The following is a 26,579-nucleotide window of genomic DNA, read 5'->3' on the forward strand; positions in this document are numbered from 1 at the left end:
TTTATGACTCTTGTACTTGGTATCACTACAGTCGATATAGTGGAACTTTGACTTACGAGTTTAATGGTTTCTTGAACAGTATTAATACATGGAAAAGTTTGTAAAGTGAAGTAGAGTTCACTGTAAGAAACAATAGGCCCTTTTTCACCGAAAGTTTGGTTGGTAGATCTATGGGTTCCTGTAGAAGTGTGTGGTGTGTTTCCACCGCATTTCACACTTCAGGTTGTTTATACAAATCAGGCTGATGACGCATGGAGGAGTGGGGTACTACATTTCTATACTGATACCATGTAAATAATACCTAAATTATATTAGGTTCTTTTACTAAAAAGTACATTTAAATCCAAAGCAATCGTATACAAAACAATATGATTTTTAAAAAAATATAGTGTACCGAATTATTCATAAAAAGCCAAGCTTTTGTCCACAATGTCCAACAGTCGGAAAGTCATCCTCTCAGCAAATGATGAATTAATGAGTCCGGTGATTCCTTTTGGTCCATTTCATCTGTAAATAACAATCTATACATACTACATGTTAGTGTTTATCTGCAAATAAAAAATATATAAATAATAAATGTCAGTGTTTTTCTGTAAGTAACAATATATAAATAAAAAAGGTCAGTGTTTATCTGTAAATATATCAATAAATGTCAGTATTTTTCTGTAAATAACAATATATATATATATATATATATATATATATATATATATATATATATATATATATATATATATATACTGTATATATAAAAAAAAATTCCGTATTTATCTGTATATAATATATAAATATAAAGGTCAGGGTTTATCTGCTTGTCTGTAAATAACAATCTATACATACTACATGTTAGTGTTTATCTGCAAATAAAAAATATATAAATAATAAATGTCAGTGTTTTTCTGTAAATAACAATATATAAATAAAAAAGGTCAGTGTTTATCTGTAAATATATCAATAAATGTCAGTATTTTTCTGTAAATAACAATATATATACATATATATATATATATATATATATATATATATATATATATATATATATATAAAAAATGTCCGTATTTATCTGTATATAATATATAAATATAAAGGTCAGGGTTTATCTGCTTGGCACTCAGCATCAAGGGTTGGAATTGGGGGTTAAATCACCAAAAATGATTCCCGGACGCGGCTATGCTGCTGCCCACTGCTGCCCACTGCTCCCCTCACCTCCCAGGGGGTGATCAAGGGGATGGGTCAAATGCAGAGGACAAATTTCACCACACCTAGTGTGTGTGTGACAATCATTGGTACTTTAACTTTAACTTTAAATAATATAAATAATACATGTCAGTGTTTATCTGTAAATAATAGGGGTGTAACGGTACACAAAAATTTCGGTTCGGTACATACCTCGGTTTGGAGGTCACGGTTCGGTTCATTTTTGGTACAGTAAGAAAACAACAAAATATAAATTTTGGGGTTATTTACCAAATTTGCAAAATCTTCCGCCAAAAATATTTTTCTAAGTGGAATATTTGATGTGAAGTAATGGGAACCTTGGATAGGTCAATAATTCATAATAACATTGATTTTGATACAATATTATGTTTTGAGCAATGACAGTTTGAAAGGAAAAAAAACAGCTTTGTTTTATTAGTCAACATTGCAACTTTTTCTAAATTACATTTAACCTTTAAGCTTTTTTATTTCACTTTTGTTATGTTTTTGTTTATTCGAATAGTATTTTTAGAATGTGCTGTGGGCCTTTAAAACATTAGCTGTGGGCAGCAAAAGGGCACACTTTTGACACCCCTGCTATAGATAATAAAAAATTAAATCTGATAAATCTATGGATAAAAAGCAGAGCCTGGCTACGCATGCGCGTTTATCATAACTCTCTCGCTCTCTCTGTCTCTGCCCCTCCCTCACCAATGCTGCTGTTTGTTTTGTTTTTAACCCCTTCTTAACCCTGAACGTACATTGAAAATACACGCAACCCTAACTCAAAATGCCGGACATTTGAGGCATTTAAGAAACTCCGCCCTGACAGCTCCGCAAAAGAGGACATGTCCGGTGAAAAGAGCACGTATGGTCAGTCTATCGTAGCCCGTTAGCGGCATGCTAGCAGCTAACGGGCTCAAATGTCCGGCATTTCGAGTAACAATCTGCATTGTTTACACACCGTGCGTTACGCTACTTAATATGTCCGTGTGGAAACTCGTTCGGTACACAACCGAACCGGAACCCCCATACCGAAACGGTTCAATACAAATACACGTGCCGTTACACCCCTAGTAAATAACAATATATGAATAATGAATGTCAGTGTATCTGTAAATAATATATAAATAATAAAGGTCAGTGTGTATCTGTAAATAACAATATATAAATAATAAATGTCAGTGTTTATCTGTAAATAGCAACTTATAAGTCATACATGTCAGGGTTTATCTGTAAATAATATATAAATGTCAGTTTGTGTATGTAAATTACAATATATAAATAACAAAGGGCAGTGTTTATCTGTAAATAACAATATATGAATTAAAATGTCAGTGTATATCTGTAAATAACAAATGTCCAGTGTTAATCTGTAAATAACAATATATAAATAATATATGTAGGGATTTTCCTTCAAAAATGTCAGTCTCTCCCAAGCTTTGAACCGAACTTAGGGGCCGGCATGATGTCATTCCCGGGCCAAATTTGATATTCAAGTGAAACATTTTGTTGACAGAGTATATTTTATTTTTTATTATTTATTTCATTCCAATTACAATGTTAAATTAAAGCTGCCAGCAGCGTTGAATGCCCCTCCCACGCCCGCTTGATATACTAGTTACTATGGTAATCTAAATAGTTACTCTATGGTAATCTAATTAGTTACTATGGTAATGTAGTCACAGCAGCTCAGACGAGGCACCAAGCAGTGTGGGTGGGGAGCGTTTCCACAGAGTGTTTCCAGAACCTGAAATGCGGGTGTCAGGGACAGACACGGAAGGAGAATTTTACAACAAAGTTCAAAATCTTAGTGATATATCACATATATCAGATTGTAGGTGGGTTTATTTTTTTACTCTTCGTATTCATATTTCGCTGTGTTTGTTGCATTTTAGCTAGCTAGCCATGTCTTAAAGCACCTCTTCCTGAGGGCGTTTCAGTATCGTTAGTTTTTGGACCAAAATGGGTCCGTTCTCCCTTTTCTGTCTGCACACTGTGTCTGCTTGTAAGTACTCTGTGTGTGTGCACTGCCGAACATGCTCGTAAAACCAGCAATGTTGCGACATGACGACACGCCGTCATGCCCGTTAAAAAAAGGGGGGTGTAGACCGGTACTTTTTAGAGGCGGTATTGTACTGAATATGATTCATTAGTATCTTGGTACTATACTAGTACCGGTATACCGTACAAACCTAATGTGGACGATAATATCATTTATCCACAATGTTTTGTAGGTCAATATATCGTCCAGCAACATTTATCGGCGATTTGCGTCCCTCCGTAAAAAACACAAGTGATGACGTCAAATGACGATGGCGACAAATGTTCTTGTGGTTATTTGTTGCCCCGATGCATTGAATGACATCCATCTCTCTCTTTCTCCCTCTCTCACAGGGGAGATTGACCGATGTTTGAAAAAAGTAGCTGAAGGTGTGGAACAGTTTGAAGACATCTGGCAAAAGGTGAGAATCTTGTCTCTTGTGCTTCTCTTGACCATTTCAATGCAAGGAAACAAATAAAAACACTGGAATATAACGTGACAGTTTATATTTCAGCTTCACAATGCGGCCAACGCAAACCAGAAGGAAAAATACGAGGCTGACCTCAAGAAAGAGATTAAAAAACTACAGGTATGGCTAAGGAGCTGCGCCACCCTCGTTACGGCTGCGGTTTCCCTCAAACCACCAACTTGCTTCTAACGTCTCCTAATCTTTCCAGCGATTGAGAGATCAGATAAAAACATGGGTAGCCTCCAACGAGATCAAAGACAAACGGCAGCTAGTGGAGAACCGTAAGCTTATCGAGACGGTACGACGCCGTTGCATCTCCTCGGGCTATTGAAGATACCTTCTCCCTCCCTAGCGTTTGACTCTTGTGTTCTGTGTAGCAAATGGAGCGCTTCAAAGTGGTGGAGCGGGAAACAAAAACGAAAGCCTACTCCAAAGAAGGCTTGGGGCTGGCTCAAAAAGTCGACCCGGCTCAGCGGGAAAAGGAGGAGACGGGCCAATGGCTGACGGTAACTCACCTTCTGTTCCCAAGGACGGAGACATTTGGACTCAGGGAAAACCTCACTGCTTGTCCTCTCCTCCCGTAGAATACCATAGACACTTTAAATATGCAGGTGGATCAGTTTGAAAGTGAGGTGGAGTCGCTTTCCGTTCAAACGCGAAAGAAGAAGGGCGATAAAGAGGTCAGTCCAGCTTTACTTTAAAGGGGAACTGCACTTTAAAAGAAAAAAAAGAAAATGTCTATCATTCGCAAACCCTATGGAAGACAAGAGCACGTTTTTAGTTTTTCTATGCATTCTAAGTCGTAAAATAAGGCAAGTAAGAGGTGGCTAACAATGCAGCTAATGGGAGTACTCTATTGCAGTGATTTTCAACCACTGTGCCGCGGGTGCCGTGAGATAGTGTCTGGTGTGCCGTGGGAAATTATGCAACTTCACCTAATTGGTCCAAAAAATATTTTTTGCAAATCAATAATCATAATAATGTGCCGTTGTCTAGTGCAGTGGTTCTTAACCTGGGTTTGATCGAACCTTGGGGTTCGGTGAGTCGGGTTCGGCGGAGGTCAAGACACACCCGACTCATCGTGTAAATAAAAACTTCTCCCTATCGCCGTATTACGGATACGGCAACAGCAGAAGTCAGACTGGTTTGCAGGTGTGTCATTTGTTGTGAGTTTATGCACTGTGTTGGTTTTATTCTTTGAACAAGGTGATGTTCATGCACGCTTCATTTTGTGCACCAGTAATAAAACATGGTTACACTTTAGTATGGGGAACATATTCACCATTAATTAGTTGCTTATTAACATGCAAATTAGTAACATATTGGCTCTTAACTAGTCATTATTAAGTACTTATTAATGCATTATTCGGCATGGCCTTATTATAACCCTAACCCTCTAACCCTAACCCTAACCAAATAACTCTAAATTAAGTCTTTGTTACTTAGAATATGTTCCCCATACTAAAGTGTTACCAAAAACATATAACTTTGTCTTGAATTTGAAAAAAAAAAACTATTTTATTTTTCTCTAAAGAAGGGTTCGGTTAATGTGCATATGAAACTGGTGGGGTTCGGGTTCAAGGTTAAGAACCACTGGTCTAGTGCCTGTGCTGTGTAGAGCTTGGCAGGGTAATCTTGTAATACTCCATGTCAGTAGGTGGCAGCAGGTAGTTCATTGCTTTGTAGAAGTCAGAACGCGTCGAGGATGGTTTGTCGTGATCCCAATACGCAGAGCACAGCGGGAGACAGCGTGCAGGTAAAAAGGTATGTCACGCTTAAACCAAAAATGAACAAAAGGCAAGTCCCGCTAGGAAAAGGCACTGAAGCATAGGGATGGCTATGTAAAACAAAAGTAAAACTGAACTGGCTACAAAGTCAACAAAAACGGAATGCTGGACGACAGCAAAAACTTACAGCGTGTGGAGCAAAGACGGCGTCCACAAAGCACATCCCGTACATGACATGACAATCAACAGTGTCCCCACAAAGAAGGATAGCGTACGCACAACTTAAATAGTCTTGATTGCGAAAACAAAGCAGGTGTGGGCAATAGCACTCAAAGGAAGGTGTGAAGCTGCTACAGGAGAACACCAACAAAACAGGAAGGGTCACCAAAATAACAGCGCAAGACAGGAACTAAAGCACTACACACAGGAAACAACAACAACAAACTCAAAATAAGGCACGACAACCTGGTGGAGTTTAATTTTTAACGTTTTCTGTTGGTGGTGTGCCTCCGTATTTTTTTTATGAAAAAAAATGGGCCTTGGCTAAAAAAAGGTTGAAAAACACTGCTCTATTGCGCCCATAAACATCCAAAAAGCGCGTATTAGCGATATTCTTATAAGCGCCAACACCAAGGAACTACTTTTAGAGGCACCGTGATCACAGACTGTTTATTTACACTGCAGGCCCATCTCATGTTTTTTCAAAATCAGATTTTTTTTTTTCTGACTGCTTGCACTGCAATTAAAATGTGATCTGTATCAGACTCCAGCGTAAACCCGTACAGGCCCCTACGTGGCCCCGATGTGGCCTCCACGTCAATACAGTGCACAGTTCGATAAAGTGAAAACAAAGGATTTGGTAAATGGCTGCTACAAAATAAAATAAAAGTTGTCACACCTTTAATAATGAGTGTCTTTTAAATGAAAGTAACATAGTGTATGAATGGATGTATATAGTGAAATATATTTGGGAGGGTTGTAATCTTTTATGGCTGTTAAGTAAAGGAGGCACAGACATCATCAGCGTGGATCTAGTAAGCTTTATTTTTCCAAGTCAACTTACACAACGTACGTAAGCAAAGTATCAACTTCCGTCCTTCAACAATCACTTTTTCTTTGGACACAAAATATATATTTCATATTAGGGGTGTCAAATTGATCGAATTTCAATTCTTATGTGTAACGATTAATTGGTTAAAAGAAAATCAAAGCAATTTTTAAAAATATATTTTTAAAGTAATTTTTAGGGATGTCCGATAATATCGGCCTGCCGATATTATCGGCCGATAAATGCATTAAAATGTAATATCGGAAATTATCTTTATCGTTTTTTTTATTATCTGTATCTGAGTTTTTTTTGTATTTTTTTGTTTTTTTTATTAAATCAACATAAAAAACACAAGATACACTTACAATTAGTGCACCAACCCAAAAAACCTCCCTCCCCCCATTTATTTCTGTAATCAATATTCTGGTTCCTACATTATATATCAATATATATCAATACAGTCTGCAAGGGATACAGTCCGTAAGCACACATGATTGTGCGTGCTGCTGGTCCCCTAATAGTACTAACCTTTAACAGTTAATTTTACTCATTTTCATTAATTACTAGTTTCTATGTAACTGTTTTTATATTGTTTTACTTTCTTTTTTATTCAAGAAAATGTTTTTAATTTAGTTATCTTATTTTATTTTATTTTTTTAAAAAGTACCTTATCTTCACCATACATGGTTATCCAAATTAGGCATAATAATGTGTTAATTCCATGACTGCATATATCGGTTGATATTGGTTGATATCGGTATCGGTAATTAAAGAGTTGGACAATATCGGATATCGGCAAAAAGCCATTATCGGACATCCCTAGTAATTTTTTCCAAAATGTGTCTTCAGTAAATATTTGGGTATAATGTTATCAAACAAAACTAGTTTCCTTCAAAATAATATAACCATTTATCAGAGCTGTGTTATCTATTTTATGGAGGGATGTAGTTAATCATAGAACTGGCACCCAAAGTTATTTTAAAAATGTATTGATTTTGAATCGAGAATTGTTTTGATTCTGAATGGTGTGGTGGCCAAAGATTCACGGCCCCATTCCATATGTCCCTATTACTGGTGCACTGTTGACTAGTGATGCACCGGAAATGTAGCTGTTGAAAATAGACGTTGCTCACGGAAGCTGGATGTTGTGATGAAGTACCCACTTCTGCTGGCGTCTTTTCCCGGAAGTCCCATACGGGTCTCATTCAGCTCACATTGCCGTTTAGACTGAAGTCACATCTGAAAAGATCGGACTCGGACTACCTCCTGATGTGGCCTGAATCTGATGCGAAAAGGTCAGTCTTTAGGCACTAAGGAGCGTTTAAATTGGCCAAAAAAATGTCCAATCTGTGTCCCTTGAGGGCAAATAAATGGAATTGGGTGTGCAGTGTGAGAGAGAACTAGCTTATGCGGCTGTATTGACTGCTGCATCACCTCTGAGTCTAGATCAGTGCTTTTCAACCTTTTTTGAGCCAAGGCACATTTTTTGCGTTGAAAAAATGCGGAGGCACACCACCAGCAGAAATCATTAAAAAACGAAACTCAGTTGACAGTAAAAAGTCGTCGTCGCAATTGTTGCATATGACTTTAAACCATAACCAAGCATGCATAAATATAGCTCTTGTCTCAAAGTAGGTGTACTGTCGTGACTTATTTTCAGTTCTTTGCTGTTTTCCTGTGTGTAGTGTTTTAGTTTTTGTCTTGCGTTCCTATTTTGGTGGCTTTTTCTCTCTTTTTTTTTTGGTATTTTCCTGTAGCAGTTGCATGTCTTCCTTTGAGCAATATTTCCCGCATCTACTTTGTTTTAGCAATCAAGAACATTTCAGTTGTTTTTGTCCTTCTTTGTGGGGACATTGTTGATTGTCGTGTCATGTTTGGATGTGCTTTGTGGACGCCGTCTTTGCTCCACAGTAAGTCTTTGCTGTCGTCCAGCATTCTGTTTTGGTTTACTTTGTAGCCAGTTCAGTTTTAGTTTCGTTCTGCATAGCCTTCCCTAAGCTTCAATGCCTTTTCTTAGGGGCACTCACCTTTTGTTTATTTTTAGCTTAAGCATTATACACATTTTTACCCTGCACGCTGCCTTCCACTCTTTCCGACATCTACAAAGCAATTAGCCACGTACTGATATGGAAGAGTATTACACAGTTACTATGCCGAGCTCTAGACAGCACCGACACTCAACAACAACACATCATTTGCAGACTATAATTACTGGTTTGCAAAAAATATTTTTAACCCGAATCGGTGAAATTAGATAATCTCCCACGGCACACCAGACTGCATCTCACGGCGCACTAGTGTGCCACGGCACAGTGGTTGAAAAACACTGGTCTAGATGATAAATCATGTCTCTGACCTGGATAGTAGAAGGTTGAGGACATAAACCAGAGACCCGGAGAGATGGCGAGAAAGACACGAAAAGACTTCTGTTACCAGAAACTTGTTTTTTTTTTAACCCTTTTGTGAGGATTATGAGGAATTCTTCATCTAACCGGGAAGATATAAACATCCCATTAGTCGGCCATTGCAGTGAGAGCAGACATTGTACAGTAAGTGATTGTTTTTTTTAAATGTTTATAGTTTGTACATCTTGTTTAGCACTTAGCAATACTGCTACATGATGCTTAGTGTTTCACTAAAGTTGGATCTGTTTAGCAACGTACGTAAATATTACATGTTATGAATGTTACTACAATGCATATATACTTAGTGTGTAAATAAAACGACGATAAAGGCTTTTGGATGTTTTTTACAGCATTTTAAAGGCGGAATGCAGTACTACAATTGGCTCCATTGTTAGCTGATATTTGCTAACAAAAAATATGTTCTTGTCTTACATAGGGATTGTGAATGATAGGCAAAATTCCGAAAAAAGTGCAGTTCCCCTTTTAAGCATGGCGCTCCATATGTTTGCACTTGAAAACTCATCCTCCTCTCCGTCACGCAGAAGCAAGATCGCATCGACGAGCTCAAGCGGCTGATCGAGAGACATCGGTTCCACATTCGCATGTTGGAGACAATTTTGCGCATGCTGGACAACGACTCTGTGCCGGTGGACGCCATTCAGAAGATCAAAGACGACGTGGAGTACTACATCGACTCTTCTCAAGACCCTGACTTCGAAGAGAACGAGTTCCTGTATGAAGAATTGGATCTGGAAGAAATACGTGAGTTGTAGCGCAGCTCTTATTTTAGGCGCAGTGCTTAAGGAGGGTGTGCTTTGTTCCCGCTGCAGCGTTAGTGGCCACCTCTCCGTCGGGCCAAGGCAACTTGGAGGATGAAATGTATCTCCACTCCAGCAGCACTCCCACTTCAACCACCTCCTCCTCGCCCATACCTCCATCGCCGGCCATGTGCGCTGCAGTGAGTGCTTTCCTTTGTGCCTTTTTCAACGTCGATCATTGCTCGTGTTTACCGTACATACAGAAAACTTATTTCCTCAAAAGGTGGCCTGTGCATTTTTTCAAATATATTTTATCAATTCATTCATTTTCCTTTATTTAACAAGGTACTAATATGCATTAGACCAGTGGTGCCCAACCACCGGGCCGCACAAGAAATTTAAAATAAAAAAATAATATGAATATATATTTAATTTTTTTTATTAAATCAACATAGAAACACAATATATACATTATATATCAATATAGATCAATACAGTCTACAGGGATACAGTCCGTAAGCACACCTGATTGTATTTCTTTATGGAAAAAAACAAACAATCAAAAAAATATATAATTTCCTCTTCAGCATATGGCAGTGGTTCTCAAACTTTTTTTGTCATCCCCCACTTTGGACAAGGGGGAGTTTTCAAGCCCCACCTGCCCCCATCGCCCCAATAGAACACTAATGCCAAGCTTAACATTTTCAAATTTATTGAACATCAAGTAACATCAAGTTGTATACATTCAAACTCAATAACATAAAATAACATCAAGTTCAATAATAAATAAAATAACTGTGCAGCTGTGGTATAACTTGCATCAAGTTCAATAATAAATAAAATAACTTGCATCAAGTTCAATAATAAATAAAACAAGTGTTATAACTTGCATCAAGTTCAATAATAAATAAAAAAAAGTGTTATAACTTGCATCAAGTTCAATAATAAATCAAATAAAAGTGTTATAACTTGCATCAAGTTCAATAATAAATCAAATAAAAGTGTTATAACCTGCATCAAGTTCAATAATAAATCAAATAAAAGTGTTATAACTTGCATCAAGTTCAATAATAAATCAAATAACTTGCATCAAGTTTAATAATAAATAAAATAAAAGTGACACTTTGCAATCTCTGCAAAAAAAAAAAGGAGGAGCTATGCATTTGGCAAGACAGAGCAAGTGAACATGAGTTTTACAGTACTCCAGCATTAGTGGCTGCAATGAGCCTGTTTTGCACTGCACAGCTTTTCAAATCGGGGTTGCAGGCTTGACACTGCCACTCTTAAGTCATGCTCAATGACGTTCAGCTGAGACCTGTACTTCGTTTTGAGTGAAGCAACAGCTGAAAAGCCTATCTCACACGGATAAGATGTGGCAAAGGAGAGAAGAATGGACACAGCTCTCTGCCCGATGAGTGGATATTGATTAGCCTGCTACCCATCCGCGCGAAAGTTTGTTCCGCTTAGCCCCGCCCCCATTAGTTACTGTTGCTGTGTCTGTCAAACTTTCGCTCCTACCTAGAAATTTAAAGCCTACAGGAAAAATAAGTAATTTACATTTATTTATATAGCGGATTTCACAGACAGAATCACAAAGTGATTTACAGCGTGTATAGAAAATGAAAGTATAGTAAAAAAAAAAAATCTAAGAATATAATAAAAAAAAAAAAAAAATTTAAAGTGACATTTCCTCCTGTTCCTCGCGCCCCACCTGTCATGTCTCTATTCCCCACCAGTGGGGCGCGCCCCACACTTTGAGAAACGCTGGCATATGGCAACATGACTTCTTCCAGTATTCTGATGTACTCAAACTGATCCATGATCCCTGGTATGCGATAAATAGGACCAACATCATAGTACGAGAAACATCCCCATATCATGATGCTCGCACCACTGTCTTCACTGTGTACTGGGGCTTGAATTCAGTTTTTGCAGGACGCCTGACAAACTGTCTGTGGCCCTTAGACCCAAAAAGAACAATCTTACTCTTATCAGTCCCCAAATATTACACCATTTCTTTTTTGGCCAGTCAATGTGTGCTTTGGCAAATTGTAACCCCTTCAGCACACGTCTTGTTTTTAACAATGGGACTTTGCGGGGGCTTCTTGCTGGTAGCTTGGCTTCACGTAGACGTGGTCTGATTGTTACAGTACTCACAGGTCGGATTGTTCCAGTACTCCCAGGTCTGATTGTTCCAGTACTCACAGGTCTGATTGTTACAGTACTCACAGGTCTGATTGTTACAGTACTCACAGGTCTGATTGTTACAGTACTCACAGGTCTGATTGTTACAGTACTCACAGGTCTGATTGTTACACTACTCACAGGTCTGATTGTTCCAGTACTCACAGGTCTGATTGTTCCAGTACTCACAGGTCTGATTGTTACAGTAATCACAGGTCTGATTGTTACAGTACTCACAGGTCTGATTGTTACAGTACTCACAGGTCTCATTGTTATAGTACTCACAGGTCTGATTGTTACACTACTCACAGGTCTGATTGTTACACTACTCACAGGTCTGATTGTTACAGTACTCACAGGTCTGATTGTTACAGTACTCACAGGCCATCTTAGATCTTCTTTCATCCTCCTGGAGCTGATCATTGGCTGAGCCTTTGCCATTTTGGTTATTCTCCCATCCATTCCAATAGTCCTTTTTCTTTTTCGTTCTCGCCTTTTTGGTTTTGGCTGCCATTTTAAAGCGTTTGATATAATTTTAGCTGAACAGCCTATAATTTTCTGCACTTCTTTATAGGTTTTCCCCTCTTTTATTAAATTCTTAATCCAAGAACGCTCTTCTTCTGAACAGTGTCTTCAATGACCCACCATTACTCTGTTTTCCAAGGACAAATGCACAGCCAGCATATGCAGCGTCAGTTGCCTTCATCCTTAAATAAGGGCCACATGTTTAACACCTTTTTTTTCCACATAATCAATGACCTCACTAATTGAACTACGCATTGCTATTTCTTTGAACACGCCCCTTTCAGTAAATGATTCAGTTTCACAGAATCAGCAGCATGCATGTCATGCCTGTTGGGTCTGTTGGTTTTCTATACCTTTACTAAACATTCTAGAAACTTACTTGCAGTGTAGAAGTTGAAATTCTAACAAAAACAGTGATTTATCTTGCTAGTGATGTGGGACTGCTATTATTTTGAACACAACGGTATATTAACGTTGTACAAACATTGCTTGGAATGATGAATGAAGATTTCATACACGTAGAAACGCTATGGGTGGTTTTACCTCTGGTTCAAGACAGGAAGTACATTTTCAACCCGCCACCCATGCAGTGAGCGAACTCGTCCACAACTTTGGGTCATGGCACCAACAATAACACACCATTTGTTGTGTCTCCGCTTGTGTTTAATTAAAACTATTTGCATTATGGCCGCCAGCGAAGAGAAAGCCAATAAATTAGCTGCACCGTTTGATAAGCCGCAGGGTTCAGAGCGTAGGAAATAGCTAGCGGCTTATATTGTGCAATTTGCAAAACTTGAAATACATTTTTTAGTCCCTTAGTTTTGCAGAGTGCCAACTTCGTTCCAGGGTCTTTCAGCTGTAGCGCTTATGCTCACAGGCTATTCAGATGCTTGATTTTCAAAATAAAGCATAAAGAAAAATTATTATATTTGAGATGTTTTGCAAACTAATTACAGCCAATAGTGTGCAAATATTAGACAATTTACAGTATATCCTTTCTTACAATATATTACATTTCTTTAAATGTTTTTATTGTCGTGGCGGTGCGCCACAAACAATTACACCACGAGACAGCCGCTACTCTCTGCAGTTTAGTAGAAAGTGGAGGAAAGAACTTGTGTGATGCACGTGTTCTGAGTCCAACCTCCCACAAGCCCACTTGTGTGGTAATCCTCCTCCTGTGTCTCCTGTAGGACAACTCCGAGGACGATAAGAAAAGGGGACGGTCGACAGACAGTGAAGTTAGCCAGGTGAGATCTTTTTATCCTGTGTGGCAACTTGCTTTCTGTCACCTTCTGCATACCTGGTCTCTTTCTTCACATGTTTACTACCACCTTGTTAACGACCACCTTGTGTACGACCACCTTGTTCACAACCACCTTGTGTACTACTTACTACCTCGTTAACTACTGCCTTGTTTATTATTACCTAGTTTGTTACTATTATTATTGCCATGTTTATTACTACCTTGTTTATTATTACCTTATTTAAGAGTTCCTTGTTATTACCTTGTTAACGACCACCGTGTGTACTACTTACTACCTCATTAACTACTGCCTTGTTTATTATTACCTAGTTTGTTACTATTATTACTGCCATGTTTATTATTACCTTATTTAAGAGTACCTTGTTTTTACCTTGTTTACGACCACCTTGTGTACTACTTACTACCTCGTTAGCTACTGCCTTGTTTATTATTACCTAGTTTGTTACTATTATTACTGCCATGTTTATTATTACCTCATTTAAGAGTACCTTGTTAACGACCACCTTGTTAACGACTACCTTGTTTACGACCACCTTGTGTACTACTTACTACCTTGTTAACTACTGCCTTGTTTATTATTACCTAGTTTGTTACTATTATTACTGCCATGTTTATTGTTACCTTATTTAAGAGTACCTTGTTATTACCTTGTGTACGACCACCTTGTGTACGACCACCTTGTGTACGACCACCTTGTGTACTACTTACTACCTCGTTAACTACTGCCTTGTTTATTATTACCTAGTTTGTTACTATTATTACTGCCATGTTTATTATTACCTTATTTAAGAGTACCTTGTTAACGACCACCTTGTTAACGACCACCTTATTTGCGACCACCTTGTGTACTACTTACTACCTCGTTAACTACTGCCTTGTTTACTACTGCCCTGTTTATTATTACCTACTTTATTACTACTATTACTGCCATGTTTATTACTACCTTGTTTATTATTACATTATTTACGAGTACTTTGTTATTACATTGTTTACTACTACCTCTCTTTCTGGCCCCACTATGGACTGGACTCTCACACTATTATTACTCCACGTCCATTGCACCGGTCGCCCAGCGGGGGGTCCCCATATCTGTGGTCCCCTCAGTTTCTCATTGTCATCCCATTGGATTTAGTTTTTTCTTGCTCTGATGTAGGATCTGAGCCGAGGATGTCGTTGTGGCTTGTGCAGCCCTTTGAGACACTCGTGATTTAGGGCTATATAAGTAAACTTTGATTGATTGATACCTTGTTTATTATTACCTTATTAATTATTACCTTGTTTACTACTACAGTGAAATCTCAATTTACAATCGCCTCTATTTGGGACCTTTACGAACGTTTACATTGCGCAATATTGCCTCTTGTGTGCAAACAATGCATTCATTCATTTGTTTTGCATGCCGCTTGAAGCTAGCAGTGGCTGACATTGTGATGACATCACTTCCTGTACACATGGGCACGGCCCTTTCGAAGAGCCTCGACGGTGAGCGGCACTTCTGACGTGCACGATTAGATTCGAGTTTTTGGGTAACGATTCAATTCAGAATCGATTTTCGAATCAAAACGATGCTTGATTCAAAATCTATACTTTAATAACGTTGGGTGCCAGTTTTATGATTAACTACATTCCTCCATAACATAGATACACAACTCTGAGCAATTTCTTTATTACTTGAAAGAAAAGTGTTTTTCTTGAATAAAATGCTTCCCGTAAAGTCAAATACAAATAAGGCAACAAGAGAAGTAGCCAGCATTTCTCTTTTCTCAAGTAAATGTGTACAGCAGATATAGATCATCTACATCTACTATATGATTTGTTTGAGTGGCTGGACAGGACTGATAACGAAAATTTAAAAAAAGATTTTTGATTAAAAAAAATGAATCTATTAACAATCTTTACGCGATTCATTCGAATATCGATTTCTTTTGACACCCCTAATTATAGTGTCTTCAAAGTGTGCAGTTTTTTTAACTAAAATAGGGACTTTTGTGGAGGCTAGAACCAATTATTCATGTTAACATTGGGGGGAACTTGGCTTCACTATACAAACTTGTTGGTTTACCTATCATGTTCCAGAACCAATTAGTTGGTAAATGGAGGTTCCACTGTGCCTTGTTTACTGCTGCCTTGTTGTTTCTCACATGCTGATATCTGCTGTCTCTTTCTTTCTAGTCGCCTGTTAAAAACGGCCCCCCCTCCCTGCTCTCCTCTTTCTCATCTTCCTCCACCTCCGGCTCCTCCTCCTCCTCCTCATCGCTGGTGTCCATGGCGAGCGTGGTGGGAGGCGTGCCTGTGGTGCCGGCGAGCAGTGGCCTAATCGGGAGCTTCAGCAGTGCCGTGCAGCAGCATCAGCATCCGCCCGCAGCGCAGCAGCAAGTGCAGCAGCACCAAGCTCTGCCACAGAACCACTCGCAGCAGCAGCAACCCCCCCTCTGCAAACCCTCAGCACCCTCAAACAGCGCCCCCAGTCCGCCCAGCAACCTGTTACTCCCGGCACCCAGCGCCCCGTCTCTGCCCGCGCCCACCACGCCCATTTCTTCAGCTGCCAATTCACTGTCTCAACCCACGTCTGCGTCCAGCAGTTTGGGACTCGGGCTATGCTTGAGCTTAGGCAAAGGCGGCCTCACGGGGAGCAGCAGTGCCAACCAGGCGGGTTTAGGACTGGGCGGCCACACCACTACACTGAGCTCCATGGCGGGGCTCATTTCGGGGTCCACGGCCACCCCTTACGCACAAGCGGCGGCATCGAGCGGCTTGGGTATGAGCAGCAGCACGCCGTGCAGCCTTTCAGCAGAGAGCAGCGCCTCCGTCAGCTCGTCCGGCTCCAGTGGAGTCACCAGCAACGGGGCGGCGACAGGACTCGGCCTGCTGGGCTCCAGCCCGGCCCACGGCTCGCTGAGCGGGAGTATTCTGAGTTTGGTTTCCGGACAAAATGCTTCCCCCGCCACCTCTCAGGGGCCCCAGAGTTCCGTCTGCGCTTCCTCCAGCGTGGTCGGTCTGATGGGAGGCGGTGTCGGGATGGTCGGAGGCGTGAGCGCCGCGCCTCCCAGACCTCCTAGTGGACTCAAGCAAAATGGAAGCACAAGTATGTCAACCTTTCTGCTTAGTGACTGTCATGGAAGTCTTGTGTCCGAATGTTGCACTTCAACCCTCAGGTTACAGCGCTGTGGTGGCGGAAAGCTCCGCAGAATCAGCTCTCAGCACGCCAAGCCAGTCTCAGAGCAGCCAGCCCTCGTCTCTCAGCTCCTCCACCAGTCAGCCGTAAGTTTGTCCTTCTCTGCGCTTCCAACCAGGGGAAAACATGCGCTTTCTTCCCATGCAGGTTAGACAACGGCCCCACTTTAATCAGCTCCATCACTTTACCCCCCAGCTCCCCGTCACCTTCCTTCTCCGACAGCACGCCTGGCGGGGGGAACCTCCTCAACGGGCCCCACTCCTACACGCAGGCCTCAGACTGCCTCAAGGTAGAAATTCTTTCCACGGTTTACCGTTTTGTTGAGGCAGAGACGCTGCTACGGTGGAGAATCGGCCGTGTGTGTGATTGGAGATCACAATCTTTTAGTGATTAATCACGCAACCCTACTTCTATGGTTGTCATCACGCATCAAAAGTCAGTAACAAAGCTTCTCACCTCTGCTCTCCTGTTCCCTCTCCAGGCTCCAGAACCCCTCATTTCCTTGAAGGCAATGGCAGAGCGGGCGGCGCTGGGCTCAGGCCTGGATGGAGAGATTCCCAACCTGCACCTAACAGAGCGAGGTGGGAACACTGCTTCACCCTCAAAACTCTCTTCATGTTGTGCTTCGTTCTCCTTTGTTTTCGTGTTGGTTGGCTTGTCGGGTGTTGGCCCGGAGCTGCCCTCGCGCTCTGCCGCACCGTCCTTCGCGCCCGGTGTCGTGCTATCGTCTGGGTGCGGTCTTGTCAGGGGTTGTCCCTGGGGGGGGGCGGCCAGACCTGGGAGTGAAGTGATCAGCTGGTTCTCGGTGGACAGTGGGTTCCAGGGCTGAATCGCTGCCCCACCGGCCGGTGTATGGATTTGTTTATATACCGTATTTTCCGGACCATAGGGCGCACCGGGTTATAAGGCGCACTGCCAACGAACGGTCTATTTTGGATCTTTTTTCATATATTGGGCGCACCTGACTATAAGGCGCATCAAAGGAGTAATTTATTTATTTTTTGTAAATGTAAAAGACTTCCTTGTGGTCTACATAACATGTAATGGTGGTTCTTTGGTCAAAATGTTGCGTAGATGTTGTACACATCATCTTCAAGACGCTTTCTGACAGTTGCTTCAGGATACGCCGTTTTGTGGGCGGTCTTATTTACGTGGCTCACCTTCGACAGCGTCTTCTCCCCGTCATCTTTGTTGTAGCGGTGTAGCGTGCAAGGACGGGAGTGGAAAAAGTGTCAAAAGATGGAGCTAACTGTTTTAATGACATTCAGACTTTACTTCAATCAATAACGGAGCAACATCTCCTCATCCGGAAACAACCCCGCCGGAAATGTGTCCCGTGAAAAACCGTCCGACCGGAACTCTGTAATAACTAAAGTTCCTTGGGTGAATAATGGAAACTCACTACGCCGGTATGTTTTAGCGCTTTCATGGCGAGTTTACTGACAGATATAAGTAAGAACTTTACACTACTTTACATTAGAAATGACACTAAAACATTTACTACTAAAACATTTTGATTGATTTTTGAGCGGCGTGTGTAATGTTGTATATTTTCAATGGGACATTTAAAATGTTGGTGTTGTTTACTTGAGACTTATCTCATGTTTGACTGCCATCTACTGGTCACACTTATCATTACACCATGTACCAAATAAAATAGTGTAGCGTCCCGGAAGAGTTGGTACTGCAGGGAATTCTGGGTATTGGTTCTGTTGCGTTTATGTTGTGTTGTGGTGCAAATATTCTCCCGAAATGTGTTAGTCATTGTTGTTTAGTGTGGTTTCACAATATGGCACATATTTATGACAGTGTTGGCGTTCTTTATACGGTCACCCTTAGTGTGACATGTATGGCTTCATTCACTTGTATATGGGGCGTTCAGAATTGACATCATTTCGAATCGGCTGTAGTCATACAGAGTGACAGCTTTATATATTATATATGACCGCTTCATCTGAAGACTATTTTCACCCCGATCATCGCTACAAAAGCATTGAGGTGGGTAACTGTTAGCATGTACCAAGCTATGACTCTAAGGTGTATGGCGATAAAATTGGAGGTGCGCGTAGTCGTAGGTGCGCGTGAACGTTAATGTGTGGGACAGCGTGGCGAAGTTGGTAGAGTGGCCGTGCCAGCAATCGGAGGGTTGCTGGTTACTGGGGTTCAATCCCCGCCTTCTGCCATCCTAGTCACGTCTGTTGTGTCCTTGGGCAAGACACTTCACCCTTTGCCCCTGATGGGTGCTGGTTAGCGCCTTGCATGGCAGCTCTCGCCATCAGTGTGTGAATGTGTGTGTGAATGTGGAAATACTGTCAAAGCGCTTTGAGTACCTTGAAGGTAGAAAAGCGCTATACAAGTATAACCCAATTATCATTTATCATTTAAACATAGATGTGTGTAAACATTAGGGGTGTAACGGTACACAAAAATTTCGGTTCGGTACGTACCTCGGTTTTCGAGGTCACGGTTCGGTTCATTTTCGGTACAGTAAGAAAACAACAAAATATAAATTTTTGGGTTATTTATTCACCAAATTTGTAAACAATGGCATAACATACATATACACTAGGGGTGTGGGAAAAAATCGATTCGAATTTGAATCGCGATTCTCACGTTGTGCCATTCAGAATCGATTCTCATTTTTTAAAAATCGATTTTTTTAAATTTTATTTTATTTATTTATTTTAATTGTATTTTTATTTATTTTATTTTTTTAAATTAATCAATCCAACAATACAATACACAGCAACACCACAACAATGCCATCTGATTCCAAAAGCAAACCCGACCCAGCATCACTCAGAACTGCAATAAACAGAGCAATTGAGAGGAGACACAAACACCACACAGAACAAACCAAAAGTAGTGAAACAAAAATGAATATTATCAACAACAGTATCAATATTAGTTACAATTTCAACATAGCAGTGATTAAAAATCCCTCATTGACATTATCATTAGACATTTATAAAAAAAAGAACAATAGTGTCACAGTGGCTTACACTTGCATCACATCTCATAAGCTTGACAACACACTGTGTCCAATATTTTCACAAAGATAAAATAAGTCATATTTTTGGTTCATTCAATAGTTAAAACAAATTTACATTATTACAATCAGTTGATAAAACATTGTCCTTTACAATTATAAAAGCTTTTTACAAAAATATACTACTCTGCTTGCATGTCAGCAGACTGGGGTAGATCCTGCTGAAATCTATGTATTGAATGAATAGACAATCCTTTTGAATCGGGAAAATATCCTTTTTGAATCGAGAATCGTGTTGAATTGAAAAAAAAAATCGATTTTGAATCGAATCGTGACCCCAAGAATCGATATTGAATCGAATCGTGGGACACCCAAAGATTCACAGCCCTAATATACACACAGGGTCCATTGCCAGAGTTAATGTGGTCAACATATATAAAATAACAACTAAATAAGATAAGGCTCAGAATGGTTTCTTAACAAAACTTTTCTACATTTAAAGTGCTTTTTTTGATTGATTGATTGAGACTTTTATTAGTAGATTGCACAGTACAGTACATATTCCGTACAATTGACCACTAAATGGTAACACCCCAAAAAGTTTTTCAACTTGTTTAAGTCGGGTCCACGTTAATCAACATTAAACTGCCTCAAATTGTTGCTCAGATTAAATAAAATGACAAAACTTTTCTTCTACATATAAAAAGTGCAATATTAAACAGTTTCAAGTCAACTCAGCCTCAGATTAACTTTTCTTCCCCCCCTCCCAGCCTGGCTAACTTGGCAGTAAGAGGTGGGAACTTTTTGCTCGTCTTTATCTTTGTTGAAGCGATGTTCACTTGGGGGTGGTGCCGCTTCAAATAGGTTAGCATGTTTGACGTGTTGGCAGAAGCATGCCTTAACCGCTGCTGAACAATGTCGGCAAACCTCCGTCCTCCATTGTTGTATCGCACCGCGCAGCCAAAGTGTTCCCAAACGGGAGATCTTAACCAGGCAGGAGGGTCTTTCAGCTCTGGCTTTTACATGTTGGCCTAGCCCGGTCGCTCCTAGCATGCCGTGTGTTGTGCCTCAGTGTGCATTGTTTACACAACGTACTTAATATGTCCGTGTGGAAACTCGCTGGTACACCTTCGAACCGAACCGGAACCCCCGTACCGAAAGGGTTCGATACAAATACACGTACCATTACACCCCTAGTAAACATAGATGTGTAAATAGTGATGTATAAAATAGATGTGTGTAAATATGGAAGTGTATATTATACATGTGTATAAATATTGTTGAAATAAAGATGTGAAAATATAGATGTATAACATAGGTGTATAAAATACAGATGTGTAAATATACAGTATGTATAGATGTGTAAATATTAAGGCTGTCAAACGATTAAAAAATGTAATCGCGATTAAAAAAAAATTTATCAATTAATTGCATTTTCTTCATAGTTAACTCAAAATTATTTGCAAAAAAATATTATTTTTTGTCATTAATAAGTGTACTCTAGACAGATAATTTTTAATAACATAACTGGACAATTAATTTGATTTAATGACATGTTTTTAAACATTATGCTTTTTGAAACAGCTTAACTCAAAAATGAAATATCCAGTTTTTTAAAGATAATTTAAAAAATGACCTGCAGTGCGTTGGTGTCTTGCCAGAGTTTGTAGTTTGTAGGACTACACAATTTGTATTCTTGCTTTAAGAGCACTTGCATTTAGAGGAGAGGAGTTACACTTCCGTGTTTAGAAAGCAGTTTCACACATTAATAACACAAAATGTGGATTGTTACGATCACGCTTTGACTGTCAATATTGTCAGATTTTTTTCTACCTGAATAAATGTTTCTGATGTTCTGTACTTTACAGGTTGTACAAGTTAATGGAATTCATATTTCTGCATTTGAACCTTCTCTACCTACTTATGAATGGTAGTGATGGTCCTATTGTGTAGTGAAGTGTAATTACAGGATGTGGGCTGCAGAGGGCAGTGGCAGGCATGCCTGCAGCATTAAAGCTAGTCTCAGTGATAGCGAAGAAGAAGAGGAGATTGTTCAAAGACAATCTTCTTCTTTCATGTCGCCGCTGCCATGACAACACACTTCAGTTCAACACAGCATGATGGAATTGTAAGACGGAAGGCAGTGTACACCCTGGACAAACTGTCACCCAGAAAATATATTTGAACATCAACTAGTGAGGTATTTACTTCTATTGTTACCTTTTCTCAGAAACAGCATGTTCCAAATGGATACAAAACATGTCCACTGTGAGGACACTGCTTCTCATAAAGTCAAAGTTGAAAGACAAAGTAAACATGACTACATCGTTGTTACACTGCATGTGTACTTTGTCACTTCATAGGCACGCAACTGTTGTCTTTTTTAGATTTGCTTGAAACTGGATAAATGAAAGTATTCCTAGCGAGGGACTTGTTCCACATTTGGTAAGTGACAGTAGGTCTGGGCTGTGTCCGAGCGTGCTCTAGCGTAGTTAGTCGAGTGTGACTCAAACAGTAATCTATGTTGCTAGCTTACTAGTATGGCCATGAATTAGAGTTGGATCACGGTGATCAGCTGTAAGCATATTTCCTCCCATCAAGCATGGCGACAATGTCTATTAGAGGTTACAAAGCAACGCTACTCGGTATAATCCTGCACTGGACAATCCGCTTTAATCATTTTAAAAAAGTGATATTAAGGTCAGATGGTATGAAAAAATAAATCGTGATAATTTTTTCTGCCATATTGTCCAGGCCTATGTTCCAGTCGTTTTCCAAAATGGAATAATTTCATTTTTGTCCGCAAATACTAAGACACAATGCCCTATAATGCACAGGTGTCAAACTCATTTTAGATGGGGGGCCACATGGAGAAAAATCACAGCACGATAACTTATAAATAAAGACAATTTCAGATTGTTTTCTTTGTTTAAAAATAGAACAAGCACATTCTGAATTTGTACAAATCATAATGTTTTTTGTTTTTTTTTACAATTACCTGTTGTGGTTAATAATATGTATGCTTTATTTGTCGTTATTTATATTTTCTAAATGAATTATGTGATAATGTTCATCGGTCAACTCATTAGTGTTTATTTTCAATCCATCAAGATTATAAATTATATCAAAATCAAATTACAGAATGTTATTTTTGTAGTTTGATCATTTTTCTCGACTGATGTACTAACATGTGGTTTATTTTGTACACATCCATCCATCCATTTTCTACCGCTTATTCCCTTTTTACCCATGTAGCATCAATCCAGTGCGACATCCAGTGGACACATTCAGAACAGTTGTTGCTTTCATTAAAAGATTTCAGGTTAATTTTTATACTTGGCAAACTCAATCCCGCGGGCCGGATAAAACCTGTTGACGGGCCTGACCCGGCCCCCGGGCCGTACGTTTGACACCCCTGCTATAATGACAAGTGAATACTTTCCCGGTGCACTGTTCCTGCACTATTAGAAATTCATGTTTGTAGTAATAAATATGATTAGCATTATGTTGGTCTTCAATTACAGTAAGCGTGTTTATCCTAAACATGGCTGCCACTTCATTTTACACACTAGGACTTTTATTTTGGGACATATAACTCAATAATATCGCACGGTGGCTTTAATACCGTGATAATATGGTAGGGTGAGATTTTGATACGGACACATCCCTCATGAATATAGAGGTGTTGTTGTGTAAAATGGGTTACAGCCAATCCAATCCACTTTTATTGCAATAGCACATTTCAATAAACATTTGTATGGATGTGCTCATTCATCCAGGTCATTGTATTTATTTCTCATGTTCTCTCTTTGTAGCTTTGATGTGAACTACCAAGCTGCATGGCTCTAAAAATAGCTAAGATGCAGGAGAAGCGACGCGTTAAAGTAGCTGCCAAGCTAGCGGAAAATGTAGTTCAGCTACGTTGCTTAGACTTCCTTAAATGTGAACTTTACAGTAGAGATAAGTACTGTCATGATCCGCTGCCCGGATCATGTTTGTTTAGTTTTCCATTGCCCTCACTTCCTGTTTTGAGCACCCCTGGGGTTTTGTTTTAGTTGCCATGGGTACTGATTGTTTTCACCTGCCTCTGATTAGTGTTGGGGACGCTCACCTGCTCCCAGGCACTAATCAGAGAGCTACTTATTCCCGCTGTTGGCCACACAGTCTGGCTTCATGCAACAGTTACCTTGGTATACCTTAGACTTACACATTCAAATGTGAACTTTACAGTACAGATAAGAAGGTTGCATTAGCTCATGGTAGTGTAGGATAAAAGAGCAATACGGTGCAGATATAAATAAGTAGATTACTGTACAGATAAATATATTGCACTTTTTGCATAGGCATCCACGTTTATGGATGTATGTTATATTGTCTTTATATTCCAGCCACTTAATCCATTTTTGGGGGGGAATTGAGGGGATTATTATGATGCGTTCAAGAGTCTCACAGCCCGAGGGAAGAAGCTGTTACAGAACCTGGAGGTTCTGCAACGGAGGCTGCGGAACCTCTTTCTAGAGTCCAGCAGTGAAAATAGTCCTTGGTGGGGGTGGGAGGAGTCTCTGCAGTTTTTCTGAGCCCTGGTCAGGCAGCGGCTGTTTGCCATCTCCTTACCTTTTTATTACCTTTTTGATTCCTGTGCTAAGTTTTGCGTAAGTTTTAGGGACGGCATGGCACGGTGGAGAGAGTGGCCGTGCCAGCAACCTGAGGGTTGCTGGTCCACCTTCTACCAACTTCGTCACGTCCGTTGTGTCCTTGAGCAAGACACTTCACCCTTGCTCCTGATTGGTGGTGGTTAGGGCCTTGCATGGCAGCTCCCGCCATCAGTGTGTGAATGTGGAAATAGTGTCAAAGCGCTTTTGAGTACCTTGAAGGTAGAAAAGCGCTATACAAGTATAACCCATTTATCTTTTGTTTGTACCCCGTGTGATTTATGAGGAATAAATCATTTTCCTTACCTGCACTTTGCCCCCCGGAGTTTCCGTCTGCATCCTGGGAGAACAACCCACATAGTAATATTAAGTTAAAGTTAAAGTACCCATGGTTGTCACATGGTTGGCGGAATTATTCTCTGCATTTGATCACCCCTGAGAGGTGAGGTGAGCAGTGAGCAGCAGCGGTGGCCGCGCCCGGGAATAATTTTGGGTGATTTAACCCCCAATTCCAACCCTTGATGCCGAGTGCCAAGCAGGGAGGTAATGGCTCCCATTTTTATAGTCTATGGCAGGGGTCACCAACGCGGTGCCCGCAGGCACCAGGTAGCCCGTAAGGACCAGATGAGTAGCCCGCTGGCCTGTTCTAAAAATAGCTCAAATAGCAGCACTTACCAGTGAGCTGCCTCTATTTTTTAAATTTTATTTATTTACTAGCAAGCTGGTCTCGCTTTGCTCGATATTTTTAATTCTAAGAGAGACAAAACTCAAATAGAATTTGAAAATCCAAGAAAATATTTTAAAGACTTGGTCTTCACTTGTTTAAATAAATTCATTATTTTTTTTACTTTGCTTCTTATAACTTTCAGAAAGACAATTTTAGAGAAAAAATACAACCTTAAAAATGATTTTAGGATTTATAAACACATATACCTTTTTACCTTTTAAATTCCTTCCTCTTCTTTCCTGACAATTTAAATCAATGTTCAAGTACAATTTTTTTTTTTTATTGTAAAGAATAATAAATACATTTTAATTTAATTCTTCATTTTAGCTTCTGTTTTTTCGACGAAGAATATTTGTGAAATATTTCTTCAAACTTATGATTAAAATGCAAAAAAATTATTCTGGCAAATCTAGAAAATCTGTAGAATCAAATTTAAATCTTATTTCAAAGTCTTTTGAATTTCTTTTAAAATTTTTGTTCTGGAAAATCTAGAAGAAATAACGATTTGTCTTTGTTAGAAATATAGCTTGGTCCAATTTGTTATATATTCTAACAAAGTGCAGATTGGATTTTAACCTATTTAAAACATGTCATCCAAATTCTAAAATTAATCTTAAACAGGAAAAATTACTAATGATGTTCCATAAATTATTTTTTAAATTTTTTCAAAAAGATTCGAATTAGCTAGTTTTTGTCTTCTTTTTTTCGGTTGAATTTAGAATTTTAAAGAGTCGAAATTGAAGATAAACTATGTTTCAAAATTTAATTGTCATTTTTTTCGTGTTTTCTTCTCTTTTAAACCCTTCAATTAAGTGTAAATATCATTAATTATTAATAATAACACAGAGTTAAAGGTAAATTGAACAAATTGACTATTTCTGGCAATTTATTTAAGTGTGTATCAAACTGGTAGCCCTTCGCATTAATCACTACCCAAGAAGTAGCTCTTGCTTTCAAAAAGGTTGGTGACCCCTGGTCTATGGTATGACTCGGCCGGGGTTTGAACTCACGACCTACCTATCTCAGGGCGGAAACTCTAACCACTAGGCCACTGAGTAGGTATGCGTTGTAGTTGAGCTACGTAGCTTAGCTACATGTAGCTCGCTACTGCCACCAACCATGCTTTTATAGAAGTGCTCATATATCCGTCAATCCAAGTTGATATGAAATATTTGATAGCTACCCTAACTACCAGAGCTGAACTAGGTCTCTACGTCCAGCACTGGTAGACAGCCACCATGTACTCCACCCCTCCACCTAGTGAAATGACAGTTTCTGGTCTCTCCGCAGACATCTTCTCGTCGTCGGCGGCGCCCGGCACCCCCGCCGCCCCGCAGCCGTCCGTGTCGGAGGTCAACATCCCGCCCTCGTTGGGCGTCTGCCCGCTGGGCCCCACCCCCCTCCCCAAAGAC

The 26,579-nt window shown here is 39.8% G+C and overlaps 2 protein-coding genes across 5 annotated transcripts in view; one reads left to right on the plus strand and one right to left on the minus strand.

The window, feature by feature from the left end:
- Window positions 1–26,579, minus strand: part of prpf31 (PRP31 pre-mRNA processing factor 31 homolog (yeast)) — a 342,441-nt gene that overhangs the window by 266,966 nt on the left and 48,896 nt on the right. The gene's annotated exons all lie outside the window — the stretch shown is intronic.
- The window catches only part of LOC133659766 (CCR4-NOT transcription complex subunit 3-like), a 41,490-nt gene that overhangs the window by 10,308 nt on the left and 4,603 nt on the right, over window positions 1–26,579 (plus strand). The window contains exons 3-15 of one of the 3 annotated variants that reach the window (XM_062062476.1): window positions 3,595–3,662; window positions 3,744–3,830; window positions 3,919–4,008; window positions 4,088–4,216; window positions 4,295–4,390; window positions 9,433–9,652; window positions 9,721–9,848; window positions 13,551–13,607; window positions 15,797–16,709; window positions 16,780–16,885; window positions 16,947–17,088; window positions 17,281–17,380; window positions 26,458–26,579. The exon at window positions 26,458–26,579 is cut by the window's right edge and continues 74 nt beyond it. In XM_062062476.1, coding sequence (XP_061918460.1) covers window positions 3,595–3,662; window positions 3,744–3,830; window positions 3,919–4,008; window positions 4,088–4,216; window positions 4,295–4,390; window positions 9,433–9,652; window positions 9,721–9,848; window positions 13,551–13,607; window positions 15,797–16,709; window positions 16,780–16,885; window positions 16,947–17,088; window positions 17,281–17,380; window positions 26,458–26,579 — 2,258 coding nt within the window. The remainder of the gene's footprint in view (window positions 1–3,594; window positions 3,663–3,743; window positions 3,831–3,918; window positions 4,009–4,087; window positions 4,217–4,294; window positions 4,391–9,432; window positions 9,653–9,720; window positions 9,849–13,550; window positions 13,608–15,796; window positions 16,710–16,779; window positions 16,886–16,946; window positions 17,089–17,280; window positions 17,381–26,457) is intronic. The other 2 variants (XM_062062478.1, XM_062062477.1) reach the window with 2 other exon arrangements.

The sequence above is a fragment of the Entelurus aequoreus genome, linkage group LG11 (assembly GCF_033978785.1).
Source record: "Entelurus aequoreus isolate RoL-2023_Sb linkage group LG11, RoL_Eaeq_v1.1, whole genome shotgun sequence".
Classification (NCBI taxonomy): domain Eukaryota; kingdom Metazoa; phylum Chordata; class Actinopteri; order Syngnathiformes; family Syngnathidae; genus Entelurus; species Entelurus aequoreus.